At 43.2% G+C, this 22,850-nt stretch overlaps 1 protein-coding gene across 2 annotated transcripts in view; it reads right to left on the bottom strand.

Moving 5' to 3' along the window:
• Nucleotides 1–22,850, bottom strand: part of ESRP2 (epithelial splicing regulatory protein 2) — a 63,262-nt gene that overhangs the window by 16,497 nt on the left and 23,915 nt on the right. For both annotated transcript variants that reach the window (XM_032230346.1, XM_032230347.1), the window contains exons 4-12: nt 18,696–18,809; nt 16,004–16,118; nt 14,167–14,265; nt 14,000–14,054; nt 11,754–11,864; nt 9,552–9,684; nt 7,980–8,022; nt 6,577–6,878; nt 1,619–1,840 (exon numbers count right to left, since the gene is read on the bottom strand). In XM_032230346.1, coding sequence (XP_032086237.1) covers nt 1,619–1,840; nt 6,577–6,878; nt 7,980–8,022; nt 9,552–9,684; nt 11,754–11,864; nt 14,000–14,054; nt 14,167–14,265; nt 16,004–16,118; nt 18,696–18,809 — 1,194 coding nt within the window. The remainder of the gene's footprint in view (nt 1–1,618; nt 1,841–6,576; nt 6,879–7,979; nt 8,023–9,551; nt 9,685–11,753; nt 11,865–13,999; nt 14,055–14,166; nt 14,266–16,003; nt 16,119–18,695; nt 18,810–22,850) is intronic.

Below are 22,850 nucleotides of genomic sequence, written 5' to 3'. Positions count from 1 at the left end.
GAGAAGGAAGGAGGGAGGGAAGGAAGGAGGAAGGGAGGAACGGAAGGAGGGAGAGAAGAAAGGAGGGAAGGAGGGAAGGAAGGAAGGAATGGAGGAAAGGAAGGAAGGAGAGAAGGAAGAAGGAAGGGAAGGAAGGAAGCAAAGGAAAGAAGGGAAGGAAAGAAAGAGACAGACAGATAGACAGACAGACAGATAGATATAGATATAGGTTAGTGACCTTGTGAAGTAGAGAGGAACAAACCTGCATTCAACATTTTACACTGCATTGTGTCTAGCTTGTGCCTTGTGTAGTACGTTTCACTGACATTGTATGCCATATGCTAAAAAAACAACTTATGCTGCTGTGTTGTTTTCATGAGACATATAAAAAAATAGGTGAGATATAATAATCGTTGTACTAAAATACAAAGGTCTTCAAATAGAAGTAGAACGACTGCAGTAAAAGAAAGCAGAAGTAGTACCAATAGTAATAGATTCCCCTGAGCACAATCCGGGCACAATGTCTTCAAAGAAAAACCAGAAAGTCCCGTTGCCTTTTGAGAAAGCACCTTTGGGACAACCATGACCTGGATGATGGAGAATCTCCATAGACACATCTGGAGCACCACTTCAACACCATTGGCATTGACAAAAAAAATCAATTGCAAAAGGCAGCTTTGCTTGGAACAGCTGACATTCTGTGATGATAACTGTAATACCATCCAACATCCCCATCTGCCTCTCTCAGGTCCTCAAGAAGGACTCAATAGATAATAATGTCAAATCCAGTCTAAACATCTGGCTCATTGTGGGACCAACCGTAATAATATTCCAGAGTTGACGCATGGTTTTTCATTGTCTTATTGGCTATGGGTTTGAGTTTTTGTTTCTTTAAAAAAAGAATCACAAAAAGTAAAATACTTGCTTATCTTTTGCAGCATAAAGGAAGCTGTTCTTTTCAAACAAAGAAATACCATGTGCTTTCCCAGACATTTTCATCAGATATCCAAGACTGATTATGGGCAGGATTAAATCTGAAGATTTCGCATTTCCTTAGAGAACCAAATTTTATCCCCAGAGCTAAAGTGGGGCTTTGCTAGCAGTGGTGGCTCTTTCATCCCAAGGACCGGCCCATAGATTTCCACTGCTCTCCTCTCCTCTGCCTTCTGTGCAGCCGCATGTCAGGCACTGGATCCAGCTGTTCCTCCTCGTCCTCATCAGTCACCACCAGACCTGGGGGCTGTTGACTCTCCATTTGAGGGCTGACAGATGGCCAGGCTCTGCCTTTGTCTCCCTCCCTCCGTCTCTTTCTTTCCCCCTCCCTCCCTCCCTCCCTCCCTCCCTCCCTCCCTCCCTCTCTCTCTGCCAGCTCCTTTCCCTCTTCCCCCTTGGAGCTCTCAGGTTGCCTTGATGCTGACCCTGCCTCCCTCCTCCAATTTGGCCAGCAGCTGACAGGCCACAACAGGTTCCTACAAGGCTTGTGGGATGGAAGAAAACCCCATCACGACCACCTTCTGGTTTATGGTTGCTCCATTCGATCCCTAGGACAACCCCTCTGTGAGACACCCACAACAGGCTCTGAGCCCTTGCGTGGAGCCCATGGCTCCAAGAGTTTGAGGACATTACAACACTTTCATACTTGCTGGTTCAGGACCATGTGAACTCCATGCGGTTTGATGTCTCCAGTCGCGTCGCCCATGAACTCCAGAATGTCATCAATCCCAGCTGTGTAAGGCAGGCCCCGGAGGCGGACGCAGTCTCGCAAACTGCCAGCAGCAATGGTGTAAGGAGGAGGGATGACAGGGACGATCGGGGTAGGGAGAGTAGCAATCAAGGGGGCTGACATGTACCGGTTGAGAACCTGGCAGAAGGAGAAAGTTCACCAAGAGTGAGAACAGAATTGCTCTCTGGATACAGACTAGGAAGAGTAGATCAGAGGTCTTCAAACTTGCAACTTTAGGACTTGTGGACTTCAAATCCCAGAATTCTCCAGCCAGCAGAGCTGGGAGTTGAAATCCACAAGTCTTAAAGTTGCCAATTTTGGGGACCCCTGCCCTAGAGGTAGTCCTCAGCTTACGACCACAGCTGACCCCCCCACCCCAATTTTCCAGTGCCTAACAGAACAGTGGTTAAGTCAGTTTTCTGTTGTTAAGTTAATCCTGTCCTGTTTTATGATCTTTTCTTCCACTGTTGTTAAGCGAATCACTGCAGTTAATTAACACTGAGTGAATCTGACTTCCTTGTTGACTTTGCTCATCAGAAGGTTGCAAAAAAGTGATCACATGATGCTGGGACACTGCAACCGTCCATAAATACATGCCGGGTGCCAAGCATCCTAATTTTGATAATGTGATCATGGCCATGCTGTGAAAAACGGTCATAAGTCAGGTTTTTCAGTGTCGCTGTAACTTCGAACAGTCATTAAATGAATAGTTATCAATTGAGGACTACCCGGGTTAACATGCTATGGAATCGCTCATATTTGAGAAGTCTTCTCCAACCTTTCATCTTCAATTAAACTTTAACTTGATTAATTCATTTCATCAAGGTGATAGTTCTAACTGAGCGCTTATGCTGAAAATTTGTTTTTATGGGCACCTATGGTTTGTGTGAGCGAATGCAAGGTTTCCACCCAAAGTCACATGACTTACCTATTTAGAATTAATGTTTTGTCATTTCTGTGCAAGCTGTTCTCTTTTCTACTCTGCTCTCCCAGCCGAACAAATAGGTTTAAAAATAGTTTCTATCCTTGGACTGTCAGACTCTTAAACACAACCACAATCGCTCCACACAAACGTTAAAACATTTGACGAGTTTTTCTTTTCCTTTCTTTCTTTCCTTTCTTTTTTTAGCAATAGTACTTAGATTTATATACCGCTTCATAGTGCTTTACAGCCCTCTCTAAGCGGTTTACAGAGTCAGCCTCTTGCCCCCAACAGTCTGGGTCCTCATTTTACCCACCTCGGAAGGACGGAAGGCTGAATCAACCTTGAGACTGGTGAGATTTGAACTGCCGAACTGCAGGCAGCCAGTGATCAGCAGAGGTAGCCTGCAGTACTGCACTCTAACCACTGAGCCACCGCAGCTCTAATTTTTTACCTAATTACTTGCGTAGGGATTGCTCTTTATACTATTTATGTTGTTTGTATTTTTTGTCATGGATTGCACCAGTGAAACTAAAACCAATTTCGTTGTATACATGAAGTACAATGACAATAAAGACTATGCCCATGATAATGAACCTATGGCAGGCGTGCCACAGGTGGCACACGGAGCCATTTGTTAGGGCACGCGAGGCATTGCTCTGTCAGCTCCAGCGCGCATGCGTGCGCTGGCCAGCTGACTTCAGCCTTCATTTTCGGCCATTCGGGAACAGACCTTCGGTTTCCATGTTGGGCCATTTTTTTGCCCTCCGGAGGCTTCAAGGAAGTCTCCTGACGGCTTCGGAGGGCCTCGCGGTAGTGGTGGCGTTTTTGTTCTCCCCAGGCTCCTAGAAAGCCTCTGGAGCCTGGGGAGGGTGAAAAACGGGTCCATCGCATGCAAAAATCAGGGAAGGGGGTGCACACAAATGCACGGGGGGGTGTCACGCACATAGAATTATGGGTGTGGGCACAGCCACGAATGACCCCCCTAAGCTCCCCTGCTTTTGGCACGCGATGGCAAAAAGGTTAGCTGTCTCTGGGCTATACTGTATGAATGTAGCAGGGTGTACACATCCTTTACTAATACACACCTCACTTCCCTCCTTGCTCAAATCTCGCATTAATCACCATTTCCCTTTCGCCCAAACCGCAATATTATGCTTACCATTTCCTAACAGATCAAGGTATCAAACTACACCCTGAATTCGGCTTAAGAATTCAGCCCTTCCCCGACGCTTCCACCATAGCAAGCCAATTCAGGGCAACCAGGATAAACTGGTCCAGCCGAAACAAATGTGGGTAATGGCTAATCCAGGCACTCGGCTTAAAAAAGGGCAACGCACGCAAGGTGAAAAGGTTCCCTCTGATCTTTGCCTCATTAAGCTGAACTGGTTCCTTAACGGTTTAATTGCTGAAGAAGGCAACAGATCAGCTTTCCTCAGCAAAATACTTCCAAATGTTTCTTAGCCGCCTGGCCTACATTGAATTCTTTCACTGAGAAGTGAGTGTGTGAGAAAAGAGCTTTAAACACTGATTTCCTGGTACAGAATTCCATGCCATCTACTAGGGCAGGAATGATGAAAATAAAACACGGGGCTGGATCTTGAGATACTTCTCACAGATGGATCATTAAGACAGGAAAGTGTAAAGAATTGTAAGGTTAGTGCACAAGTTAATCTGTCATAACATCCTAGCTGTTAATGATGACTTTTACTTCAACTACACAAGGGCTATCGATAGATACAAACTAAATGGAATCAGTTCTAATCTTGATTGCAGGAAAAATGATTTCTGTTGTTAGTTCCTCTAACCCCCATAACTTTTACCTTAAGCTGTCTACTGTGGACCTTACATATTTCTTAAGGGGTCCCTAAGGGGGCGTGCATGAGCCCACCAGCGTCCCTACCCTCCCTGTCCTACTGTGTTTTGCTTATGTATTTCCATTTATTTGTGCCGTTTTTTCATGTGTTTTTCATACTTGTTTCCTTGTACTTATTAACAAATAAAATAAATAAATACATACATAAATAAAATAAAATAAAATAATCCACCACTGAAGATGGGCAGGACATAAATTTAATAAACAAACAAACAAGCCTTCATAGACTGCAATGTGGGGCTTGTGTGTCACCTTGAGGCTCTTGGGTTAGTTTAATGAATGACCCACAGCTAAAAAAAACCATGCCTGGACATCGTCCACAAAGGCAAGCCCATGCAAATGTGGCCGTCCCTTCAAGCCCATCCCTTTGCTCTTGCTTCAAGCTGATCCAGAGAAGTCTCCGTCTGTGCCATAAACCCATCCAGACTCATCCTCTTTGTGGCACAAAGAAAAGTCTCCATCTGGCTAAAATAATAAGCTCAGAGAAATCTACACACACACACACACACACACACACCACACACAAACTCCCGGCTTTTCAAATCTCACTGGTAATATTTCTAGCAAGTCCCTCTTGGGTCTGTCTCCAGCAGACAACTGCCAGAGAGAAGTAACTGGAGAACAGCCAGCTGTAGAGACACTATTGTCCTGAAGTTAATTATAGACCATCTGGTCAAGCTACCTTCAGTCTGCCTAGAAGGCTGTTGCCCCGAGGAACCAACCGGGGTTTGAGGTGGTGCCGAGGGATCCTTGCTTGTGTTTTCGTTGGAACAGGTGAAGATGACGGTCTCTTTGGAATTCAGCCCTCTCTCCTCTTCCAAGAAGACTTAATTTGTTACGTCTGTAAATGAGGAGGGGTCCCTAATTGGCCCTCTCTGGGTTGATTACATTCAGGGGTGGGATTTAAAATTTTTAGCAACTGGTTCTCTGCCTGGTTGCTGGCTGGGCGTGGCCATGGTGGGTGTGGCCTACTCGGCCTTATGCACCACGGTGGGTGGGAGCATTTTCACCCTCCCCAGGCTTCGGAGGCTTTCCTTGAGCTTCTGGGAAGGTGAAAACAGCCTCCCTTGGGCTCCAGAGACTGGAAACGGGCCCATTTCCTAACTTCCAGAACTTCTGGGAGGCCCATTTTTTGCCCTCCCAGAGCCTCCGGGCGGGCCTTCCACTTACCTGGCATCCAAATCCTGGGAGGGGCGGGGAAGGGTAGGCGGGGCCAGCCAGTCCTTGCAACTACCAGTTTGGCAAACCAGATGTAAAATTAGCATCTGCAAAATTAGACTGAATCCCACCCGATTATATTCCCTATTTGGAAACGACACAACAAAATCAAATGATTTCCTCTACTTGAAGCCTTTTGCAAAAAGCGCGACCACAAAGAACCCTAAGAAAATAGTGAAGTCACTATACTAAGCGGTGATACCGTGTGTGTGTGGATTACTGCAATGAGTGCTTCTAGCAACCCTGGCTTGGAAACTATGCTTCATGGCTGAGTGAAGACATCGCGAGGAATTCCTCCTGGCGATGTGAAGGGGAAGGGTTTTTAACCCTTGATAAACTGGACCAGAACTTTCCCCTCTGGAGAGTAGGGGAAGATGACCCTTGCTAAAAAAAAATATGTAGGAACTGTTCCCAAGGCAAAAGGCCTGGAACTCTTTTTAAGTCTGGAATGATGAGATAATATTCAGAAGCAGCTCATGCAGATGTTTTCCTATCACTGAATCATGAATTAGGAGGAAGAGGAGGTATAACGTAATCAGACATGCCAGATTCTCTTATTACAGCTAATCCCAATAAAAGGAGTGTTGGTTTTCCTGCAGAGCTGATTTCATGGGCTGTTCATCTTAGTGAGGCCAACTTCCCCTCTGGAAAAGTTGAGAAAAATCACCTAACTCACTTTGTTGTCCTGAAGATCAGTGGATAAATTCCAAAGGCTGTTTGTGTCCTATTCTAGGATTAAACGACTCTCATTGCTCCCGGATCTCTGCACCAGTTGTTTGTGGCTCTTAAACCCAAGAAGGCCCAATGAATAAAAGGTGAAACAGACCCAAATGCCCAGAATAAAATATGTGCTACAACCTGCTGGACTTCAGCTGCTGTGCTTCTGAAGAGTTCGATGTAGCGTTTGCCCAAGATCTCCTTGTGTTTCTTAAGGGCATTCTGGGCATAATCTTCACAGGCAAACAGCACAAACGCATCTCCAGTTGGCCTGCCATCTGGATACTTAACAAAGAGGAGGCCTTCCTTGCCTCCGGTGACGGGACACTCGGGGCCCAAGAAACCAAGCACATCCTCGGGCGTTGCAGTGAAAGGGAGACCTCTCATCCTGATGATGACTTGGTTCTCCTTGGAGAGGAACTGGGCAACTTCGTTGGAGGTGCCTAGACAGAAGAGATGACCATCAAGGACAGGAAAGTGGACATCTTATACTTAATCCTCAGTTGTCAATTAAAATTTGAAATTGAACATTCTTTCTAATTCTATGTTTTCATTTAATGACGGAAGAGCTGGATGAAGAAATGGGTGGCTGTGAATTCTAGTCCCTCCACGAGGCATAGAAGCTGGTTGTGTGACTTTGGGCCAGTCCTCATCTCCAATGTTGTTGTTGTGGGGTTATTAGAATGAGTGAGCAATACATGCGCTATTACGAGTTGTACAAAACCAAGACAAGATAGGTAAAGATAAGGTTCCCTTCGCATATATGTGCTAATCATTCCCGGCTCTAGGGGGCGGTGCTCATCTCTGTTTCAAAGCTGAAGAGCCAGCACTGTCCAAAGACGTCTCTGTGGTCATGTGGCCGGCATGACTCAACGCCAAAGGTGCACGGAACACTGTTCCCTTCCCACCAAAAGTGGTTCCTATTTTTCTACTTGCATTTTTTCTACATGCTTTCGAACATTTTAGGTTGGCAGAAGCTGGGACAAGTAACGGGAGCTCATTCCATTATGCAGCGCTAGGGATTTGAACCGATGAACTGCTGATCTTTCTGATTGACAAGCTCAGCATCTTAGCCACAGAGCCACCGCATTCCCCAAGACAAGATATAATCTAATAAATAAATAAACAAGGCACCCAACTGTGGTTATCTTGCAAAATTTCTGGGTGCGCACGTCAGACTGATTTTAAACACAGGATCTGAATTTACACAGCATAGTAAGCAAAAGTTTAGCTAGTTAGCTAGTTTGTTGAGTTATGTCAACAAAGACATTAAACATTTAGTCTCCCGGTGCTGGTCTATTTGGAACAACCTTCTCTATCTCTGAATCTGTTGACTAAACTCCCAACTATTTATAGTTAAAATTATTAGACTTATATATACCCACCCCACCCCAATATCTGGTGATGTAGCATGCTGAGGAACCAAAAATAAATTTTGATATGTCAGATTTTATATTATTTCTCATAGCAACTTAAAAGCACCTTCTCGCAGTACAGTTTCAATCTCTTGCTTAACAAGGCTTTCCCCCCCCTAAAGATCTTACCTCCAGCAATTTTCAGAAATTCCTCTCCTGTGGCTTTGTAAACCTGAAACAAAAAAAGGGGCAAAGACAATAATTATAATAGATGTCAAGATATTTGATGAGTGATATTAGCATAATATCAGATTAGGCCTCCTCCAAGTTCCATCCGCCAGTCAGTGCCGACTGGCAACTACACGGAGGAGAGCCTTTTCAGTAGTAGCTCCGACCCTTTGGAACGATCTCCCCGTGGAGATTCGTACCCTCACCACCGTCCAGACCTTCTGCACAGCCCTCAAGACCTGGCTATCCCGTCAGGCCTGGGGATAAAGATCGTAATCTGTCCCCACCCGAATGATGAATGTTGTGTACTATTTTTACTTATGTATTGTTTTATGTCTCACTGTCTTGTACTCCCCTCCCTATATATTGTAAGCCGCCCTGAGTCCCCTCAGGGAAAAGGGCGGCCTATAAATAATAAAACCATAAAACCATAATATACACATTTGTCTTTTAAGATGACACAAGATACTCTTTATAAATCTAGTTATCTGCAAAACCACTTTAGGACATAATATTTGGGAAGACCTTAGGATACTTCTCCTGTAGACCACATCAATCTAGCTTTCCAGAAGTGTCTGTGAAACCACCTGGAACCAGTAATCGGTGCTCCATAAGGAAAATGGAATATCAGGAGATCTCAAGAACATTTATTCTGTAGATTTGGAAGTACTCATATAAAAGTACATTTAATTTATCTTTAAAACACTCATACAACACCACAAGAGGAATCTAACACTACACTTCTACCAAGTTTCCAAGTATAGTTTAAGTGATCACCATAAAGTCCTGTATGGCCAAGAGCCAAATTATTTGTAGGATCATTCTGAATGTTTCTCCTTAATCCACCAGAACTGACATGATGGTCAAGATCCATGGCCCTTCAATGCAATCTTATTGGCACAAGAGATCTGTATACAAAGGGAAGGTAGCTTGGAGATTTGGATGGCCCTCATCCAATTGGCCATGATTGGTTGTTCCCTCATGTTTTGGGGCTGGGATGATAGGGGGAGCCCTGTTAGTTGGTTTGTCTTTTCCTTTGGGATTATTATTGATCATAAGATGGAATGATCTATGTGGCCTCCTGGCACATGATACATTGGGGTTTTTTAAATTGTAATCTCAGCCTTGATTCGTTGTCAACTATTCAGGAAGATGGTAGTGAGATAGGCAGCCATATAAATTATTTAAGTAGATAGGAAACAAGTAAATGACTGTTACATGAGCCATGGTGGCACAGTGGTTAGAGAGCAGTACTGCAGGCTACTTCTACTGGCTGCCTGCAGTTTGGCAGTTCGAATCTCATCAGGCTCAAGGTTGACTCAGCGTTCCATCCTTCCGAGATGGGTTAAATGAGGACCCAAATTGTTGGGGCCCATAGGCTGACTCTGTAAACCACTTAGAGAGGGCTGTAAAGCACCGTGAAGCGGAATATAAGTCTAAGTGCTATTGCTACATCCTCTTTGCATATATCCAATACATCACATCTAGTTCTTTAGTTATAATTAATCAATTATAGCTAGCTAAGTAAGTTACCTCAATGTATCTGCTTCCCATGTGATGTTTGTGCCTCTCCATAGCCAAGTCTCTCTGTTCGGAGCTGACAAAACGCACCAATGCCTCTCCATTTCGCCTTCCTTGAGCATTGAGACACAAGGCCACACCACCTCTGAAAGAAAGGGGAAATACAGAAAACCCACAGAGAAAATGAACCACATCCAGCTTTCTTCCAAAGCGATGTCATTTTCTAAAGATCTGGCTAAGCTTTTTGATGCAACTGAGCTTTGGATGACAAGATTTCAGTCCTGCTCTAAAGCCACCCACAATAACGGTGCAATCAAAATCATAAAATTGCATCGCTTATAAATCAATGGGATGCACTCTCAAATCACAAGGAAGAGCTGTCAAGTTGCAAATTAAAATGACTTGTGTGTCCAATCACACTTGGCCAATAAAGAATTCTATTCTATTCTTTGTGTTGGCTGAATTAGAATGAACCAAAACAACTTGAAATGTGGTAAAAAGCCCTTGAACTCTTGAATGGGGGGGGGGGATGACAAAAAAAGTACAAAACTTAAGTCAGATTGTTAAACCACAAGAACTTTATCAGCAGCTTGAAATCAGTCCCAAGACGGAATTTGTGGGCTGAATGCAGAGTCAGTTAGTTGGTATCTGATTATATCTAATCTAGAAGTTCCTTCCAGATTCTGAAGAAACAACGGTGATTGCCCCCTCTTTCTTGACTCCACAGAAAAGCTGAACATAATACCATTCTACTCTTGTCATTGATGGTTCTTGATAAAGACATCACCCAGCAAGTTTTCTTTTTCTTTTTCTTTTTTGAAGTTTGTAGTCCACACTGACTTGTCTGGGTGCCCAACTTTTAAGTATAAAAATTTCACCCTGAATCCTTTAAAGGCAATGCAAAGGTTCCCCTCGCACATATGTGCTAGTCGTTCCCGACTGTAGGGGGCAGTGCTCATATCCATTTCAAAGCCGAAGAGCCAGTGCTGTCTGAAGAAGCCTGGTCATGTAGCCAGCATGACTCAACGCCGAAGGTGCACGGAACACTGTTACCTTCCCACCAAAGGTGGTTCCTATTTTTTCTACTTGCATTTTTTTTACATGCTTTCGAACTGCTAGGTTGGCAGAAGCTGGGACAAGTAACAGGAGCTCACTCCATTACGTGGCTCTAGGGATTTGAACCATCGAACTGCCAACCTTTCTGATCGACAAGCTCAGCATCTTAGCCACTGAGCCACCGCGTCCCTTGACAGGGACTGTAAAGTATCCTTTACAGCTAAGATTACCAAGACAGGAGACAGAAGCATTTGCAGCAACAGAAAAATAAAATGGATACGTAGCTGAAACAGACAGCATTAAACCATCCTTCTTCCTTGTCCCAAAGTGGGGGGTTTTTTCTCCAAAAGGCAATTGGACTTTTTTGATGTTTTCTTTGAAAACCTTTGCTCCTCATCCAAGAAGCTTCTTCAGTTCTTGGATGAGAAGTGAAATGTTTTCAATGAAATAAAAACCAAGAAATCGTAGTTGCCTTTTTGAAAAATAACACCTTTGGGACAACCATGACTTGGACAGAGGAATTATTGAGTCTGTCATCTGCACCTCCATAACTGTCTGGTTTGGCTCTGCAACCCAACAAGAGAAACACAGACTTCAATGGATAATTAGAACTGCAGAAAAAACAATGGCTACCAACCTGCCTTCCATGGAGGACCTGTCCGCTGCACGAGTCGAAAAGAGGGCCGTGAAAATATCTACAGACCCCTCGCATCCTGGACATAAATGGTTTCAACTCCTACCCTCAAAATGATGCGATAGGGCACTGCACACCAGAACAACTAGATACAAGAACAGTTTTTCCCCAAACACCATCACTCTGCTAAACAAATAATTCCCACAACACTGTCAAATAGTTTACTAAGACTGTATTACTATTCTGCTTCTCTCCTTCCTATTACCTTCTCTTCCCACTTGTGACTATAACCATGTTGCTTTGTGTCTTTCAATTCATATTGTTTTTATTTGTTTCCTAGTACGATTTGATAGCTTATTAGTAACCTTGATTCTCACTAAGTGTTGTATCTTTTATTCTTGATGTATTTTATTCTCCTTATGTACACTGAGAGCATTTGCACCAAAGGCAAATCCCTTGTGTGTCCAATCACACTTGGCCCATAAAGAATTCTATTCTATTGGACGATTGAGAAACTTTCTTACTTGGCAATATTAAGGCCTTTGAAAAAGCGAGCTATGTCTTGGTCCGAAGACTGCCAAGGAAGACCTCGGGCCCGTATGACTGTTTCGTTGTCCACTGCTTCTGATTTACTACTACAAAAAGAAAGAGAAGACAATACAAATCAGCAATTAATCTGACACAATTCTGGATTACCATACTACAAGCGATCCTCAATTTACATCCGCCATTGGGATCAAGATTTCCATCGCTAAGCAAGGCGGAGGTGAAATGAGTCCTATCCAGTTTTATGATATTTTATTTTTTTGGCCACAGCTGTTAAGCAAATTATAGCAGTTGTGAAGTGAGTCACATGGTTGTTAAGTGAATCCAGCTTCCCTCATTGACTTTGCTTGTCAGAAGCCAGCTGGGACAGGGGTCCCCAGCCTTGGCAACTTTAAGACTTGTGGACTTCAACTCCCAGAGTTCCTCAGCCAGCGAAGCTTCCCTGAGCTGGGAAGGTCACAAAGGGTGATTACATAACTCCAGGTTGCTTTGCGAGTTGTAAATGTGAGGACCAGTTGTAAGTCACTCTTTCCAGTGCCCTTGTCACTTTGAACTGGATTTACTATTGCAAATACATGCTAATTGCCAAGCCCCTGAATTTTGACCACATGACTGTGGGATGCTGCAACAATTGTACATGCAAGGATTGGCCATAAGTTACTTTTTCAGTGCCCTCGTAATTTTGAACTGTCACTGAATGCAGGATTGCATTCCCACATTGTTGTCTTGTGTCTAAGGACATTTACCATGCAGTTTGGCTGTATTACGATTATCCTTCTCATCTTTTCTACTACCTTTGCTTATCGGTATCTTATGATTATATTATTTTGTTGTTTGTATGCACAATGAAAGCTTATGCACTAGAGACAAATTCCTTGTGTGTCCAATCTCACTTGGCCAATAAAGAATTCTATTCTATTCTATTCTATTCTATTCTATTCTATTCTATTCTTGTCTGGAATGGTAGAGGGTCTCCGGCTTGAGCAGAAGGCCAGACTAGAAGACCTCCAACGTCCCTTACAGCTCTCTTCTCTTCTTCCTATTCCATTCTATGTTCTATTCCATTCTATTTTCTATTCCATTCCATCTCATCCCATCCCATCCCAATTCCCTATACTTTTCATGAAAATTCTACTACTCCAAGCTAAATAAATAAACATATAAAAATAACATTAACAAATAACTAAATGAGAAAATATGAACTCTCGTATGCGCACAGCCTATATACGCTGCAATAATATTCACAGGCCATAGCATAAACCAATCCAAAATCACTGGACAAAATGTTTAGCCCAATGTGTTGTAATGACACTGGAAGACACTAAGCCCAAGTAAGTGTTAAAGCAGCCAGGTAGAGCAGGTGAGAATATCAACTCCACAGGAAGACCAGAATGACACTGTATTGAGCTAAGATACAATAACAGACTCTTGAAAATCTGACAAGTGCTTTCAGTCTCCCACCCTATGAATCAGGGAGATCTTTGCCTCAACTGCTTTTAGATTGTTATCTCTCCCCCTCCACACACACACACAACTTCCGCCTCTTGGCCTAGATTCTTGCACATTTCTCTCAAGGTCACCCTTCTTATTGCCTCTAAAAAATGGTATGTTTATCATGTTCGGCATTTAGGAAGCCCCGGGGGAAAAAATTAAATATAAAGATAGCAAAAATGGTGACCAAGGACCCAAACTTTGAATTTTCTACAAAGCTTAAGATACCTGGGGATGTTTCCTTGCTATCCTTGTTTTTCTCCCAGGAATAAAGGTTCTCCTTGCACATATGTGCTAGTTGTTTCCAAGTCTAGGGGGCGGTGCTCATATCTGTTTCAAAGCCCTAGAGCCAGCGTTGTCCGAAGATGTCTCTGTGGTCATGTGACCGGCATGACTCAATGCCGAAGGCGCACGGAATGCTGTTCCCTTCCCACCAAAGGTGGTCCCTATTTTTTCTACTTGCATTTTTACATGTTTTCAAACTGCAAGGTTGGCAGAAGCTGGGACAAGTAACGGGAGCTCACTTCGTTACACAGCGCTAGGGATTCAAACCGCCAAACTGCCGACGTTTCTGATCGACAAGCTCAGTGTCTTAGCCACTGAGCCACCATGTTCCAGGAATAAAAGTCTGTAAATTAATAAATAAGGCTCCAGGGACACCGCAACCATCTCTGCCCCCCCCACCATCTAGCTTCTATTTGGTGCCATCCTATGGAGAAAAAAAACCACTTACCAGGGTCCCGTTTCATACTTGTACTTCACTGTTTCTGGGGTGGTAAACCTGTGACCTGAAACGGATCAAAATGAAGAAGTCAAGCGCCTGGAAATACACCAAAGAGAGAAAAGATGCTTCAGATGGAGAAGAAAAACAGGCCCAGAACAACTCGGAGTTTCACTTACTGCATGTATCTGGAAGCATGCTGAAAACAATGGCTACCATGGCTTTCACCTGCCATACTCCGAAGTCCTCCTCGCTTTCATCTATCCCATAGCCAATATCTGGATGATTTGAGTTTAAGAAACGACCGTGAAAGGGTTTTTCCAGCCACAAAGATGCTTATGGACCGTGGGCAGTCCTTGGGACCCCCAATGGTGCCCCATCAGGGGTGAAATCAACTTACCTTCACTACTGGCTCACAAATGTGAACACAGGAACCACCTCTCTGCATGCGCCTCTCAAAATGGGACATGATGACATCCGGGAGGGTGGGTGGAGCCTCCCGCTGCTGCTGCTACCAGTTCACCCAAAACGGATAGAATCGGATAGAATCGGCTGAATTGCACCACTGGGCCCCATTAACACCTCTGTTCCATGGGCTACAGTGGCTGCTGGCTTGCGTCCAGGTGCAACTCAAGATGTTGGTAATCACCTTTATTTTTTTCCCCTGAATGCCATCACTCTGCTAAACAGCTAATTCCCACAACACTGTTATATTACCTACTAAGACTGTATTACTGTTATTCTTCTCTTCCTTCCTAGTACCTCTCTCTTCCCTCTTATGACTATAACCATGTTGCCTGTATCTTTCGATTTATATTGTTTTGTTTCTTAGTATAAATTGATTGCTTATTAGTAACCTATGACTATCATTAAGTATTATATCTTATGATTCTTGATGAATGTATTCTATTTTGTTTTTCTTTATGTACACTGGGAGCATCTGCACCAAAGACAAATTCTTTGTGTGTCCAATCACACTTGGCCAATAAAGAATTCCAATTCCAGTTCCAGTTCCAGTTCCAATTCCAATACCGTGCCGTGCCATTCTATTCTATTCTATCTATTCTATTCTATTCATTTCTCATATTCTATTCTATTCTATTCTATTCCTTTCCATTCTCCTATTCTATTCTATTCTATTCCTTTCCATTCTCCTATTCTATTCTATTCTATTCTATTCCATTCTCATATTCTATTCTATTCCTTTCCATTCTCATATTCTATTCTATTCTATTCCATTCTCATATTCTATTCCATTCTCATATTCTATTCCATTCTCATATTCTATTCTATTCTCATATTCTATTCTATTCCATTCCATTCCATTCCATTCCTCTTCACGGTATAGTTCCAGGCTACTTGAGGGACCATTTCATCCCACTAGGATTGGCCTGTCTCACTTGTACCAACATAGAAGGCATGCTGTGGGCCCTATCGGTGAAGAAATTCCAGCTGGCATGGTCCAGGAGTAGGGCCTTCTCTGCCATTGCACCTGTTGTTTGGAATGTCCACTCCCACCCTCCTGACCTTCCATAAGAGTCTAAAGGCCTAATTCTATCAGTTGGCCTTGGGCTCCAAAGGAGATGGTTCATGATGGAGGTGGCTTATAGATGAATATCAGATCCCACCTCCTCCCTGCTCATCCTATTCCCTCCCTCTCCTTCTTTTTGCTTTCGTATTTTGTATTAATTTATAATTTTAATTTATATAGTTTTATTTTTTAATTTTTTTAAGTCGTCCAGAGGTACTTTGTGCTAAGGTGGGCAGCCAATAAATTTGATCAATAAAATAAATAGGGATGCTTTTGGTTTTGACCATGGATCAGGGGTGGTATTGACTTACTTTCCCTACCCGTTCGCAAATGTGAGTGCGCAGAATAAACTGGAGTATATTGGATATTATAAAATTGCAACTCTCAATATAAGCCCAACCAACCTAGCCAAGGATGAAGATTTTCAGTTGACAACATCACTTTGCTTATGATATAAAACTTTAGCAAAACTTTGCAAAGGATACATTCTGCCATGGATTGTATAGTTTGATCCTTCACGGGGGCTGAGCTGGGATAGCAGTCATGGAATTCTTTCCGTAGATCATAAAACGAATAAAAGCAGTCGGACAGCAGAAGATTCTGTAATGGGAACAACATAAAAAGGAGATAATGAATATTTAGAGCCAGTTGCATCTAGTAGTTAAGGCACCAGATTAAAAAGCTGGAGACCATGAGTTGTAATCCCTCCTTGGGACTAGAAAACTGGATGGGTACTTTGTTGTTTGTTTCTGTCCCTAAACCCTTCCAATATGTTCAGATCAGCCCCTTTCAAGCTCAAAGTATTTCACATTCAAAATATTACGTGCAAACCTGTGCACAAGCACACAATTTCAGATAGGAGATGCAGAGGAAAGAAAAGGATGATTGAATAACTAGAGGAGGGATAGATAATGATTGTTTCAGTGAAAGGTGCTTGGGATTAATTTCCCATCAGGTTGATAAATTAAGTATTCCTACAAATTTAGATTAGAGATGCCTTTCATGTGATAATAAAGGGGTAAATGGAAGTAAAAAAAATTAACTGTGTATTCAAATTTCTGTTTGTGTAAGGTTTTCTAGATGCTTAACTCATCTTTCTATTATCAACCTGATCTGCCCATTAGTATTTTAGGAACTGCAATTCTTCAAATTATCAGAAATGTAAACATAGAATGTTGATGAAGCTAATTTAAAACTACAATTCCCAAGAGTTCCCAGATGGGAGAAGGAGACAAGGGGACTTTAGAGAAGATTGAGACCAGTTAAATTAGACTAAATACAGAACCCTAATTCAATCAAAATCACATACCCCTGATTCCATTAGATGCAGATTCCATTAGATGCAGGATTCTTCTAGTGTTTAGAATGTGTTTGAAGACAATAACAAAGAGTCTTCAACTCAACAACTCTTTTCACCTGCAAATTTAGAAAGCTTACCCAAGAGTTATGCTAATCCTATTGCCTTAAAGCCAGACAGACTGGGTACAGTGACAGTCTGTAAAAGCACCATCCTTATTTATACATACTACCAATATGTCTCTGCTTTTTGTCATTTTGAAAAGTTTACCAAAAGTCAGTCTTGTTCAAATGCTACTCATGCCTATTAGGACATCCTGGGGCTGTGAATCACACAGGAAAGTTGGAGAAAAAAGACAACTTATCTCCAGAAGAAGGAAATAATAAACCTCAGAATTGTTGTTTCCTTGATTTATGATCTGCATAAGTCACAAGGAGTTCTTCAGTTTGACCTGAAGATGACATGACTTTGTCCTAGATTAGAAAAGAGTTATGGGTGGGTGTTTTTTTGTTTTTTTTGTTTTGGTAGTATGTTATTTGTATGATCTCAAGAACTTAAGTGTTCTTGCATCTAATTGGGAAAATGTAGAGCAGTGTTTTTCAACCTGGACAGTTTGAAGATGTGGGGACTTCAGTTCCCAGGAATTCTGGGAGCTGAAATCCACACATCTTCAAACTGCTAAGGTTGAGAAACACTGACGTAGAGATTTTTTTAAAAAAGGTTGATGATTGTTCATTTCACAAAGATGCTTTTAAAATAAAACTTGAAGGAAGGAAGATGTGTTGTCATCAGAAGCCCATAATTTTCAAGTTATTATGACCATAGTTTCACTGCATTGTAGTGTTCTGATCCAGCCTTAGCTGAAACAAGAAACAAAGTCCTTGCCATGAAAAACCCATCTTTATTTACCTCTTGTGAATTAATGGCATTCACCCACCAAAAAGTCCTGCAAGGAGCTAAATGCAGCAACAGACTTGGCTGTGAGCTCCCAGCTGAAAGGCTGCACATTACATTCTGGCAAGCAGTCCTTGATGCACGAAACACAATGAGCAAAGTCTTCAGAAATATGAACTGTTGTCTCCTACGACAACCACTCCCCTTTCCTTCTATTTATTCTCCAGCCAGGGAGGGATCCTTCAGCGTCCACATGGGCTTTGCTTCCCAAATTGACTCCTTGTCCTCCGTTGTTCTCCTCTCCTGACTACTCTGCACATTCATGCAACTAGAACAGGCCCCAGCTGTTCTTCCTCCTCACTCATATCAGCCTTCAAAGGCAGCTGGGAAATGTTGGATGGCCCTGGCCTTATCTCTGCTTCCGATGCAGAGCATCCATCAGAGCCTTCCCCAAACTCCATCACTGGCCCAAGTTTCTCCCCAACCTCCTCATCATCCGAGTCTGCCACCAGCTCAGCTGGCAGCTGGCGGATCACAACATGTAGTTTCAGATTTGAAGGATCTTCAGCAGAAATATAAATGGAGCCCTGAACATCTATCCAGCCCTGAACATCTATCCAACATATCAGTGGTGAGTTGCAGGCGGTACACGCCGGTAGGGGCGTACCAGAGCCTGCCCGGAGCACCGGGTACTGTTCCGGTACAGTGCTCTGGAGGGCCCACCCGCTTGCCCAAACTCCTTAACTGTCCTATAAAGCCTTTGGCGCTTCTGCACACGCACATGGCGCATACAGCTCCGACGAGCAGCTGGAGCGTCGTAGAGGCTTGCGGAAGCATTGCTGGCATTTACAAAGCATGTGCACATCGCGCGCGTCCATGAGGGTGACGCTGGACTCGCTCCAACCATACCAGTTGGAATGGGATCTGGAACCCACCACTGCAACATATTGTCCTGAGTCATAGTCAGGATCCCATTAGTAGCTTACCTTTTTGGATGCTTCTGGATGGAGAACTTGTCGAATAAGGGGTTGGCCATCGGTGCAGAAAGTATATGAGCTCCTTCCTAGAACTTTCAGGTCATTGGAAACCAGTTGGCTGAACTGAAAAAGGAGGGGAAAAATAATAACACTTACAAATTTCTGACCTAGGTTCCCATTTCACAATTTAATAGGTTTGGAAATACAGGTAGTCCTCGTTTTACAACAGTTCATTTATAGTGACCATTTGAAGTTATGACAGCACTGAAAAAAGTCACTTCTAGCCATTTTTCTTGAAGTCAACTGCAGCCAAGAAATTAAAAGAAGCTTGCTCCTATGGAGGAAAGCTCTGGCAAATCTAGAAGGAAGCATACTAAAAAGCAGAGACATCACCCTGCCAACAAAAGTGTGTATAGTCAAGGCGATGGTTTTCCCAGTTGCAATGGATGGCTGTGAAAGCTGGACCCTAAGAAAGACTGAGCGCCAAAGAATGGAGGCTTTTGAACTCTGGTGCTGGAGAAGACTCCTGCAAGTCCCTTGGACTGCAAGGCAACCAAACCGGTCAGTCCTCAAGGAGATCAACCCTGACTTCTCTTTAGAAGGCCAGATTCTGAAGAGGAAACTCAAAATACCGTGGTCACCTGATGAGAAGGAAGGACTCCCTGGAGAAGAGCCTCATGCTGGGAAAGATGGAGGGCAAAAGAAGAAGGGGACGACAGAGAATGAGGTGGCTGGATGGAGTCACAGAAGCAGTAGGCATGAACTTAAATGGACTCCAGAGGATGGTAGAGGACAGAAAGGTCTGGAGGAACGTTGTCCATGGGGTCGTGATGGGTCAGACACAACTTTACAACTTTGCAACTAACAACAACATAGAGTGGAGATGGAAGTATTTGGATAGAAACAAGAAAACCAACCTTTCCCAATATTTTTTTTCCTTTTTTTAGCATTTCAGATATGAGCAGTTTTATTACCCCCTTGTCATCCTTACAGGTTTGACTTTGGAAATGGTCTGCATCGCTGCACTGTTGGAAAAGAAAAGCCCAAATAATTCACACGCGGAAGCAAATCCGCTTGAAACTTGTCTACAACTTTTAAAGGGCGCCTTGGATGCCTGCCTCATGGCAGAAGCATCGAAATTCAGCAATCCTCCACCTGAGAAACGGTCCGGATGCCAATATTGACACAAACATAATTTGAGCTCTTGCATTTCCTTGGAATTTATTTTGTGGGTGGGTATATGGGTGTTATTTGAGCACAGGCACAGAACGGAAAGTGATAAGGAGGGGGGGAGGGATTTTCTGTATCTGAAATGCCATTTTCATGCAACACAACTGAATTTGGGAGTGAGATCTCTGTTTTTTCAAAGAAATATTCATAACTAGAATTAAGGTGGGGGGTTTTTCCCCTCCCAAAGAGATTGTTGTTGTTGTTGTTAGTTGCGAAGTCATGTCATGTTGCAGCATCCCGGGCTCACATGTTCCCCTTTTGCGACCTCCTGACAAGTGAATTCCATGAGGAAGCCTGGTTCACTTAACAACCGCTTTACTAACTGAACAACTGCAGTGGTTCACCTAACAACGGCGGCAAGAAAGGTCATAAAGTGGGGCACTCCCCGAACAAACCTCTCGCTTAGGAAGAGAAATCTTGGGCTCGATTGTGGTCATAAGTTGAGGACATTAAAACATTCCCCAACCTGCTTGCTTCAGCTGAGGTGCGACTAGCGCGAACCAAACATCACCCACAACATTCTTTACATTTGTCAAGAAGCAGCCCATGTTTTTTTTTTTAAAAAAAAGTTTAACCTACATGAAATGCTTGAGCCCAGAGGAGAAAACCTAATGGAACAACAGCCGCCTCAGAAACCAGTTAAACAGGATTCTGGCCATTTAGTGGGAGCGAAGAGAAGCTGCGTGGCATGTTCAGCCAGTCAGAGCCTGGCAAAAAGCCAACACCATGCCTCCCCCCCCACCTTTTCGGCACAGCAACTCCTTGTGTTACACTCTTTATGCTACTACAGCACGTATTTTATGCCACTCAGCTGCAAAAGGTTTGTGTGCCTCACCTTGTTTTAAAGGGTGGTTTCTGCTGCTCGCTGTATATTGTTGCTGTATAATCAACTGCGTATAAAAAGTTTACATGGACACCAAAATCTGGTTTTGAAGCCGTGGTGGGTTCCTACTGGTTTGGACAAATCTGTAGTGGTTTGGCGGCCTGGGTCACTGGAACCGGCAGTAACCCAGGCCTGCCATGCCCCCAAACTGGTTCTCCGGGCAGGGCCTACAGTGCCGCCATCTTGTTTTTTGCTTCTGTGAATGTGCAGAACAATTTTTATTGTACTGCACATGTGTGCGCAATGAACATCAAGCAAGCATGCGCACGGTGCACCCACAAGTGAACCGGCAGTAGTGACTCCTGGAACCCACCCCTGTGTTGAAGGCTATTTCTTGTCTGAGCAAAGGTGGGCCTTGTCGACAGAAGACACAGAAGGTGTGGGGATAGATTTAATACCAGATGTAATATATTCCGACATGAATGAACCGCCTCTGTTTTGGGAGCTGAAAATGGGACCCTGAAAAGCATTGCCAAAGAGGGGTGGGGGGGTGGGGAAGAGTTGTTTTATTGTCACTCTACTCAATTCTAAAAAGTGAAATTAAGGCGGTAGAAGACTAACCTAGAAGCACTAGGGTTCAATAATTTCACAACGGAACAATTTTATTGTTCTTCATTTGTTTTTAAGGTCTTATCTATTGCTTAACTGTGGACAAATGAAGATTAGTCTCTGGGTCAACCAACAAAAGAAGAAAAGAGAGAACAGGGCTTTTCATGTCAGGCTAAAAGCTACACCCAATGTTTGGTTTAAGCAATCAGTATTGTGCAGAGGGAGTTTGCACCTACACATAAATATGGAAGGAGGTAGACAAAAGTCAGGGCCATAGATGTGAAGGAGGGAAGGGAATAGAGACCACCTCATTCAAGCTTGACTTTGAGAAATTGATTCCAAGCAATCACCATATCTTGGCATGTTTGTAAAAATGATCTACCACTTTCTTTTCAAGGTGAAGATGTTGCTTTGACTTTCCAGTCTAGCCAACCACACTTGTATTTCCAAGGCAGATTTCTGCATTGAATCAGAATAGAGCTGGAAGTGACATTGGAGGTCTTCTAGTCCAGCCTCCTGGTCAAGCAGGAGATCCTATATCATTTCAGACAAGTGACTGTCCACTATCTTCTTAAAAACTTCCAGTGACGAAGCACCCACAACTTCTGAAGGCAATGAAGCCCTTCATTCAGTGCTAACCATGAGTTGAATACATTCCTGTGAATGAGTAGCAATGCATCCGTTTAATTGGAACTTCACATATGTCATCTAGTCAAGTCACAGCTCTATTTTGGTGCTTGATAAGGGTCAATGGAGTTCAAGATTACTTAGTCTGCTTGTGACTATGTAGAAACTCTAAGCTGATTCCTCTTTTGACTCCACCTCCAGGTTCTGCCACTCCTTCCCCTACAACAAATTTAGAACCTCAAACTGAGCCCTTCTTGGATTTCAGAATAGTAATGGGAAGAACAGGACAATTACAAATAAGAGGTAGCTCATCCCTCGAGACTAGTATAGCAGATGCCTACTCATCAAACCCTCTGCAGAATTAAGTAGCTACTATTATATAGAACAAAGAGTGCAGATCTTCATTCAATGTACATTCATATCGACACACACCTACAAATGATGAAAAATATAAATACAGCTTGTTTAGGCGGCTCTGTCCAAGCAATACAGTTTCAACAGTACTCTGTTCCTGTCACCCATCATCCACGCATTTGGGCTGTTTCTGATTTTGGGAGTGACTTGTTGATAATTTATATAAAATTTCCTTAATCTGATACTGTACCCTTCAGATATGTTTCAACATCAAAAGTTATTGATGTCTGGAATCTCTCCAAACACATCTAGAGAGTGGCAAGTTATGGAAGGCAGATTGATTCACTTATCTGAGCTTGGTGGTTTAACCTCATTAGTGTTAGAAATAAACCCCGCCATCCTGGGCCCAATGTTTGGGAATCCAGGCTCTGCCTGTCACAAGCCAGGACAAAGGGTGAGTGATGGAGGACTAACATCTCCTTAAAAATCCTTGGTCCAGCTGGCCCGGCTGGTAGCACCTC

Source organism: Thamnophis elegans, chromosome 14, assembly GCF_009769535.1.
Source record: "Thamnophis elegans isolate rThaEle1 chromosome 14, rThaEle1.pri, whole genome shotgun sequence".
Classification (NCBI taxonomy): Eukaryota; Metazoa; Chordata; class Lepidosauria; order Squamata; family Colubridae; genus Thamnophis; species Thamnophis elegans.
The sequence above is the reverse complement of the archived record's forward strand: the minus strand, read 5'-3'. Positions and strand labels throughout refer to the sequence as shown.